Here is a 9,154-nt window from a genome sequence, read left to right as displayed (position 1 = left end):
TACTGCTATAATAATACGTTGCTTACCAATAATGTGGCAGAATCTTCCCATCACACGAAGTAAGAGAAAACAGGTAATTCTAGACTAAAACGCATCAGGCTTGATAAAAGTATTATTTTATACCAAAAATACTTTTACGAAGGGTGTAAATCAAATAAGATTTAACTATTATAAGAGAATAATTTAATAACAAATAAAATCATATTTGCTATAAATGAAATGATATTATACTGAAAGTAGTTATATGGAATGAACCTGTTATCAGACAAAAACAGCTCTAGGTATGTAAAGTAATACTAACATTGTCTGTAATGCTTGAAAATTGTAAATATAATTTAGAAATAAATATGTCAAATCCTGATAAAGAAAGACGCTGAAAAGTGTATTTTGCAGCTTCCGTATATGAGTTTGAATTTAACATTCATTTCATATTTATATATTTATGTACAAAATGAGGAGGCTGTAGAATATACAATAACAAACATGCTTCAACTTTTCAAATAGGTACATATTTCTGAAAATAAATATGGAGTACGTTAACATAGTATGTCAAGGGTTTACGGCAAACTCTCTCTCTCTCTCTCTCTCTCATCTTCATCTTCACCTGTAAGATATTGTCCCTATAATATCAGGCATGCAGCTTATGGAAGCATTTGTCACAAATGTAAAACTAATTGAGCATTACAGCTAATTGAAAATCAATGCTTTAACAAGCATAGACATGTGACGTTTCTCCCGTCGTTGAAATACTCTAATTTTCTCTGTCAGTTTCAAGCATCATCATCATCGTCGTCGTCGTCGTCATCACTCGGAATTTCAGGATCTGTATCAGGATCCCCTTCTTCATATACAACTTTGTGTTTGTAGTCAGGAAAATCAATCTTCAAAGGCTCAGAATCAACTGAAAATATAATCAGAATGATCCTGTAAAAATGTTTATACGTAATTCCTTGTTCATGATAATTTTCAAATTGAATTTGGCAAGCTTATAAAAAAAGTATTAGTCACCAACTGGTATTTTATCGGAGGGTACTTATAATTTTCCCACTCTGGGACAGTCTTTCCGGCAGATGATCAGTCACAAAAAGTGGGATTCCTCGACAACTTTAAAAGTACATGATATTTTTTCATTAAACGTAATACTTGGATACATAACAGCAATGAAAAATGCACATATAGACAAGAGATATGCAAAAAGTGGGACCCAGTGATAACACAAGCAGTACAACATATATGTTTTCATGAAACAAGGTATACTCGTATACATAGAAGACCAAATTGTCTCCCTTTGTCCATTCTTTCGATCGTATTCGGAGTCTGAAATGGTTGATTCCGTCATAATTGTACAATTACAAGAACTATTTTTGAGAAACTTCATAGGCAATAATATGGAGCAAAAGAACATCTTTTTTTCATTTTGTTATGTCTAGTCATTCATCTGCCTGTCTGTCCATCCGTCAGTTAAAAAAGTCAGATCATGCGTTATCATTATAAATGCAAGCGATTTATTCACAACCCTAGTGTAAAAATGATTGGTTATTCAAAGATCTTTTTTCATTTAGTTTCAGTGTAGAAATGTTGTTCCTGTGGCAGCAAATATGACAAATGCCCTTTCTAGTAGTTGACCATCGTTTTGTTGAAAGAGGTTATGACCCAGTTATTTTGACACACACCGCATGTTTAATGCTAAGCCCATTTACGGTTGGACGCTACGCTTTTTTGTTTGTATAGTAATACAATTTACACGTTCAGCGTTTCACATACCTTGCAACTGCTTTTGGAAGATATTTTTAATCCACTTACAGTGTCAAGTATCTTAAGAAAATGGTGAAGATAACGAGTGAGAAGTTGTGCTGAATTAACTGGTTAAACCCGCCAGCGGTGTTTTACAGTTGGCTGCTCAAGGCCTCGTTGTGTTCATTTTATATTCTTTTGTTTTTTTCTTGTTGTCTTAATTTCTTAGTTTGCCTATTACATTTTGTTTACACATTCATCATAAATACAAATATACATACAATGCTATAGGGATACCGCCTTTATGAACAGCTATTTTCGAGGAACGAACCTTTTCTTTGTCCTCGTCCTTGGTTTCTTTAACTTTATGACGCAAGTTCAGAATAGAACAATGGCTTTATCCAAAAAAAGGTATATTATCTTAATTTTAACACTTCGTTTAATTATTGTGGTTATATACCATCTTGAAAAACCTGCATATACAGGTAACAGGTCGCTAGCATATCCAGTTTACTCAGGTACTCAGGTCTTAAGGCAAAAGTGAAAAGAAAGCGCTCCTTAATTTCCTGATTTATTCGTTAATTAATGTAAATCAGGTGGACAAATGAAATGTTATTAAACACATATGTTTACATGGTAGCTCGTCGTAGTTACTTGACATTACTCATTTTTGCGACATAGCAACCGAATGAAAGTATGGAGCACATGCTATAATCCTTTCAAGGACCATATTTTCTTTAGTTATTGACAGTAAACCGTTTCGTCTCAAGTTGACTGCTACGGTGTAGTGATGGTACCTTGGGAGAAGATTTAATGGAAAAAATCTTATTTACCAATTAACATTAAAGTTGTGATAAAAAGTGAAAGAAAACTAAAAAGGCTCTTTTCCCAACAACTGATCAGGCAGACAATACGACCTACACTAGTTTTAATCTCTTTTGTCTTTGAGATAGAACATGCACATTTTCTTTTGGCTTACAGTAATCATATATTGTATATTAGTCATCCGGAGTTCCTGTCAGGAAGTTTAGCATTCGAGCATGTTTACAATTTAAAAGACTCTTTACTGCAAATATTAAGGTGTTAGGCGTTTTAGCTGAACGTACCCTCCCTGTCTGTGAAGATCCTTAAAAACAAAACTTGATATGAAACGTATATCAGACAAGACAATGAGAAATGTTACAAAAGATACAAATGCTAGCACATATTTGTTACAACCTATGTAGAATGTTGTTATGTTCACCATTTCATTTTATTGTTGTAAAAGTGTTTAAAATGCTTTACTCATTTTGAGGGATATTTTGAGGGATATTTTGACTCGACAGGGGGACTTCACAGCAAATAGGGTAACAAAAAAGACCGCCGTCATCAAATTTAATTCTGATAAGTTAAACAAATCTAAGATCCCGTTATTGTTGCAAACCGTAAACAAGAATAACTTTAGAAATTTACAACAATTTACAACTTTAAAATCATTTTCTTCGGGGACCTCACATTTAGGATTATATCCATACAATCAGTTATGTTATAACATTTATCACCTGGAAAAATATTGATGGTAAAATGCTGAATATCATTTTTATGGACTTCCATATGACAAGTTCTCGACCAATGGGATAAGCGGAATTTACGAGGCATGAATTTATAAGTATTGTTTTCAATTACACTCATAATCAGAGTGACCATAGACCAACATATTTCCGCTTGTTCATGTAGGTTCATACCTATGAACATGAGCGGCATCATTTTCGATCATACCTTTCGTTGAGAAAGTTCCTTCGATTGCATCAAAATCGATATCTGAAACGTATGGATGTCCATAATGAATGTTCCATCTCACCATCTCTGGAGTACCCAATGTAGTTATTGAGTATATAAACCTTCCGCACCAACTCCACCGCACATCACTAATCTGAAATCATCACCTTCTTTGTTAACATCATTTTCCAATTGTATGTTTTAAATTGCACTACTGGCTTTGTATCTTTTACGAAAAAGTTGAACTGGCGTATATAACTTTGCCTGATAACTGTTTCGCTTACGTCGCGTTGCGTAGACGAGAAGACGTTATCACCCCTTTGTCACCTATAGGCTGAAGCTAGTGGCATTGATGATTTTATCTCATTGTATAAAACATAATAAAATATATTTCCTCCTCTTTCTAATAAAAATTTAAATGCAAACACCGTTGTCGGTCTAGGATTTACTTTGCTTTTATCTTTGACTGACCGACCCTAAAACGATAAGGGTTATCTATTGACAACAGGGAATAATCTTATGACAATAGCTGTAGGCCCAATCGTACGAATGTTGATACTCTACTCACTTGTTTTATGTATTCAACTAGTTAAGCGGTTTCTGTACGAATGTGGGTATTCAGGTTTTCTGTACGAATGTTGGTATTCACTGAATACATCTACATTCACATCTTTATGATGATGATGTAGAGACTTTTACATAGCTTTCCACACGCCAATAATTTACCCTTAGGCTAACCTCTACAGCTTTCAAACCGAATCAAGCATATATATCTGCATTCGAAGGTACAAAATGTTCCCACGATAGGGGCTTTAACGAGGTCGAAAACCTTCCAGATATGAACAAAGTAGGCGGTAATAGGCCGTGACCTCACCTCAAACTCTAGAAAGTTCGAGTTGCATGCACCTTTAAACGTATTTACCCTAGGATTATGAAACATAGGAATATTTTAGCGTGTTAAGTTGTGTACCTGTTTTGTTTTAAGAACTATAGCCATTGATCATGTTGATTAAGTCAAAAGTATGCACAGATGGGATGCAAATTTTTGTCGCATGTATCTCAGAAAGTATTTGACTTAAAAAATTATAAAACATACAGGGATTGTTATATAGCATATGAAATTCTGTACCTGGTGTTCTGATTTGGCTTTCACTCAGCCAGACCAGGTTAACGGCCCTTGACATAGTAAAAACTACACATAAAGTGCTTAAATGTTTATGATGCAAAAATATCAAAACATATTTCCCCCAGAGTCTTGAAACCATGTTGAAATAATATTCAGCAGGTGAATTTGTGTACCTGAGGTTGTAGCGTAATGACCTCTAAAAGTCACATGGCTCCAGAGTTATGGTCCTTGACTTAATGTAGAATATACATAAATGCTTAAATGTTTGTGCTGCATATATCTTAAACATATTTCACCTAGAGTTATGAAACCATGAATAGTGACCGGAAGTAGGGGCAACTGTGTCCAATGGATACACATCTAGTTTTCAAATGTAGCGAAAAACAGATAATTTCCTGTCTCTGAATTAACAACTTCGACTACTAATCTGCGCATTCAAATATTACAAAATTTAAAATGTGACACAAATAGCACGGCCCTTGCGGCAACTAGACCAAACATGCAATATATAAATGAAAAAAAAGCACTTGGTGACACCTTTTTGCTTCTAAAAGATTAAATGGTATGCATATAAATCTCAGGCTGGATAGCTGTTACGTGTTACGAACATTAAGAACCTATATCACAAATCGTTCTTTGACCACTTAAGTATCAATTTGGCCAAGTATGAGTGACAGCTGTACTATATACATAACCTATCACGGCAAATAGATGTGTATAAAGTAAATCAAAATCTGCAGTTTTCCGACATACTTGCATTTACCAAAATGTGTGAAGTGTACAACAGTAAACAAAACAAGCATATGCTTTGTGTTCTAATAATACTATCAAAATCAATTGAAATACTTACATTTTGATTGAAGTATGTACTTCCTATTGTCGGCCAGAAACATTTCAGAAAACTTCTGTAAACTGAGGATGAAATATGATTTAAAAAACTTTAAGACAAAATTACTCCTCATATTACACGTACCGACTTATCCAGTGAAAAGGTAGCAATTTGTGCGCATGTATTCTTGTCCCATATTCGAACGCAGTCTTCCTCATTAAAGCAGCCGTATGTTAGAATGTAGGGCGCTTTTTCATTTAAATCAACCTTCACTGACGTGGTATGACCCTCCAACCTGTTGAGAAGCTTTCCTGTAAAATACACATGTCCCTTTATATACTGCGATTATCTGTCTTACCTTAAATAATACTTTATTACATCTATTACAATTATATGAATGCATAATGTATATGATTGATATGTTTAACAGCTGGATGACGGTTACTGTTGATGCTAGAAAATCGGCGGATGAATTGAAGGCATTCTTGTATATACTTTAACAATTGCAAAATCATTTTATATCTGCTTCTGACGTAAGTAAAAATTTGCTTTACGTTGGTTTTATCAGTCTTATGCAGAATGTGAACTGCAGTCGTTAGGATTTATAAATCTAGCGCAAGCAATGAAAACAAAGGAAATAAAGTGCTGAAGAAAGAAAAAGAAAGAACATTCAGACATTAGGAAGCATTTTATAATTATTCTAACATAAAACTGCTGATTTAACGGGAAAGTACACTTGTTTTCCCGTTCACACGCTGCTAAAGGGATATACAAGCGGAGTAATGGATAAAAAAATTAAAATTCTTTTAATTATCACGGAATCCTTGTTCCTTATATTTTACTTACATGTATAGTTAAAATAGTTCGATTATTTCTTAGTTTGACGACAAAGTGCACAGTTTTTATTATTTTGCTTGCTAAGCTGACATACGAATAAAAGAATAGCAAATGAAAGAAACGGCAATAAGGTCAGAGACCACCAATTCCAAAAAGTACAGGGAACTTACTGGGAATGAGGTAAGTGTATACCTGGGAATAAGGTAACGCCTGTGCGTTCTAATTGGTCAGTCATGTAAACAAACCCAGGAAGTGATTATTTTTTCAAAATTGATTTTTTTTCACTGCATTTACAGTATTTTATTATACATTTTGACAAAACTTGCTACATTTTATGTGTATTGAAAAAAAGTTTTATCAAACTAATTTCTCCCGCCATGTCAATGATGTAAACAGGGGGTCATCTCATTCACACGAAAATTACTTAAATAAAGTATCACTATTCATATGTTTTTCGTCCGATATTTTGGTAGAACTAAGATAGTTCTTGAAAAACTTGTAATTAGATATACATGTTTCGATGTATGGAAGGCCGTACAGGCCATAATGTTACAATGTAAGTCTATGGGAAAACAATTGGTGGTCTCTAACCATAAAGGTATAAATACATAAATTATTTCGGTAACAAGTATTCGCATACAAAGTCTATTGATCTCTAAAAAGTACAACAAAAAACGGGAATGTACATAAAAGTCACATTTCATCTTGAAATTATGACGTAGTGACTTGCAGATGCGAATACATGCCTTCGTTGAGCTAGCTTAAAGTGGAGCTGTCATTTTAGCAGGAGCCTCAGGAAAATTGGAATAGTGTATAAACGGTACGTATGGTACATATATTTGAGCTTATTTTCAGATTGTACAGCGTTACTGAAGTAAACCGTGTAGCAGTTTGGGCTATTATTTGCAGCGTATTTCTGCAGTGTTTTGAAAATTGGCAAATTTAGCTTTTTTAGTCATCAGATTTCGCGACCGGGAAAGCACAAAATTCAGGTCTTGTAAACAGAAAACTAGATATTAAACATGTATTGCAGATAGTTTGTAATGATACGCATACAGAATATTGCAATATTTTTATCTCGGAAAAGTACATAAAAGTCACATTTGATGAAAAGCACACTCACAAGAGCGTATTTAAATCTATTTTATTTATTCCGAAAACTTGATGACACATAATTGGGATGAAACTTTGGTGATGAGAAATATTTCTAAGTGTATTTTTAAGTGTAGCTTTTATCCGATTAAGGCGAGTTTGCCGTGGCATTTCAACTTGGTGATAACAACAGCTGCAATTTACAATTTTTATCAGGCAAGGTCGAGTTAGGTATAACGCTAAAACAAAACATGTAGGCCGAGAAGTTTGTACCTGTGTTCAAGTCGTATATACGAAGAATATTATCATAACTTGTTGTTAGAATTCTTTGGTTGTCCAGTTCAAAAACGTCGTCAACTGATGTCGATTGGTCGCTTTTCATCGCCTTGTACTTCTTTTCATACGCAATGTCATACAGTCGAAACAATTCTTTTTCTGCAAAAATCCCGTAAATATAAAATAAACATGTACCAGAAGACCTGAGATCTGAATACAGGCTTATTGGAACGCGGTCACTACTCATAATTGTGGAGACTTGTTCGTTTCATTATTTGATACAATAAACAATAATTATGCATTTTTATTTTATGCTTTCGCAAAATTACCGAGAGATCACGACTCCAATCCAGGATAAGGTGTATGTTTTCTGTGACGGTATGAAATATGATGACAAACCGAACGACATTTATGTATAATATCACTTAATTGCACACAGCATAATTTACCTGATGCAGACTGTAGGAACACTGGTAAAGTTTATTGCGATATTAAATCAACATTTATTCATAGTTGAAGTGCTTAAGGTGTCTGTCGCTCAACGCGTGGGTCGTGGGTTCGAGCCCTAAGAGGGGCACGATAATGCCTTCTCGTAAGAAACCAGTACTTGTTTTTCCAGGAAGCGGATTCGAGAGTGGTGCACGTAAGCTTAAACCTTTCATCACAGTCGAGCTAGAATGAGTATATGAATTAGTATAAACTAAAGTTGAAACTATACAAACTGTTTTGAATATCCCAAACAATTAGATGGTCAACGTCGTCGCCTTGTGGCAGCCCGGGTAATGGTAGATCAGTGCTGAACAGAAGTCTGGTACCATCGCTGTTAATCAATTTGTGAAAGCCGATGAAATCGGAATATCCGGGCTCTTCAATAACACAACAGATAGTAGTTTAAATGAACAGTTTCAGAGCTACGCATATTTGTTCAAGTGGTTTTGAGCAAAACTGACATTACATGACAAAGAAGCAAGTCCAAGATATACATAAAACAAAGCAGTGAAGTATACCATAAGTTGAGTACCTTGGGCAGCTGGTGACTTCATACATTTTATACCTAAATCTTTTTTGTGGTCTCTTACGGGCTTTGAAGGAATAAAAAACGACAAGTCCGATAAGAAGTCTTTTTGTTTGCTTCGGGTTTAACACCGTTTTCAACAGTATTTCAGTCATGTAACGGCGGGCAGTTAACCTAACCAGTGTTCCTGGATTCTGTACCAGTACAAACCTGTTCTCCGCAAGTAACTGCCAACTTCCCCACATGAATTATCAGAGGTGGAGGACGAATGATTTCAGACACAATGTCTTTTATCAAATCGTCACGGAGAACATACGCCCCGCCCGAGGATCGAACTCGCGACCCCGCGATCCGTAGACCAACGCTCTCCCTACTGAGCTAAGCGGGCGGGTTGATAAGAAGTCTGTATATGAATATCAACTCTAAGTAATTTTATGTAAACACTGAAGAAGAGATAAACTATATGCAGTTGTGTTAGATTTGGTTC

The 9,154-nt window shown here is 34.9% G+C and overlaps 1 protein-coding gene across 1 annotated transcript in view; it reads right to left on the bottom strand.

Moving 5' to 3' along the window:
* Positions 1-169: 169 nt before the first annotated feature.
* The window catches only part of LOC123533439 (NACHT domain- and WD repeat-containing protein 1-like), an 80,568-nt gene continuing 71,583 nt past the window's right edge, over positions 170-9,154 (bottom strand). Inside the window, exons 31-35 of the mRNA XM_053520625.1 lie at positions 8,375-8,518; positions 7,650-7,811; positions 5,592-5,758; positions 3,493-3,646; positions 170-901 (exon numbers count right to left, since the gene is read on the bottom strand). Of these exons, the coding sequence (XP_053376600.1) occupies positions 771-901; positions 3,493-3,646; positions 5,592-5,758; positions 7,650-7,811; positions 8,375-8,518 (758 nt within the window). The 3' untranslated portion in view covers positions 170-770. The remainder of the gene's footprint in view (positions 902-3,492; positions 3,647-5,591; positions 5,759-7,649; positions 7,812-8,374; positions 8,519-9,154) is intronic.

Source organism: Mercenaria mercenaria, chromosome 12 (assembly GCF_021730395.1).
Source record: "Mercenaria mercenaria strain notata chromosome 12, MADL_Memer_1, whole genome shotgun sequence".
Taxonomy (NCBI): Eukaryota; Metazoa; Mollusca; class Bivalvia; order Venerida; family Veneridae; genus Mercenaria; species Mercenaria mercenaria.
The sequence above is the reverse complement of the archived record's forward strand: the minus strand, read 5'-3'. Positions and strand labels throughout refer to the sequence as shown.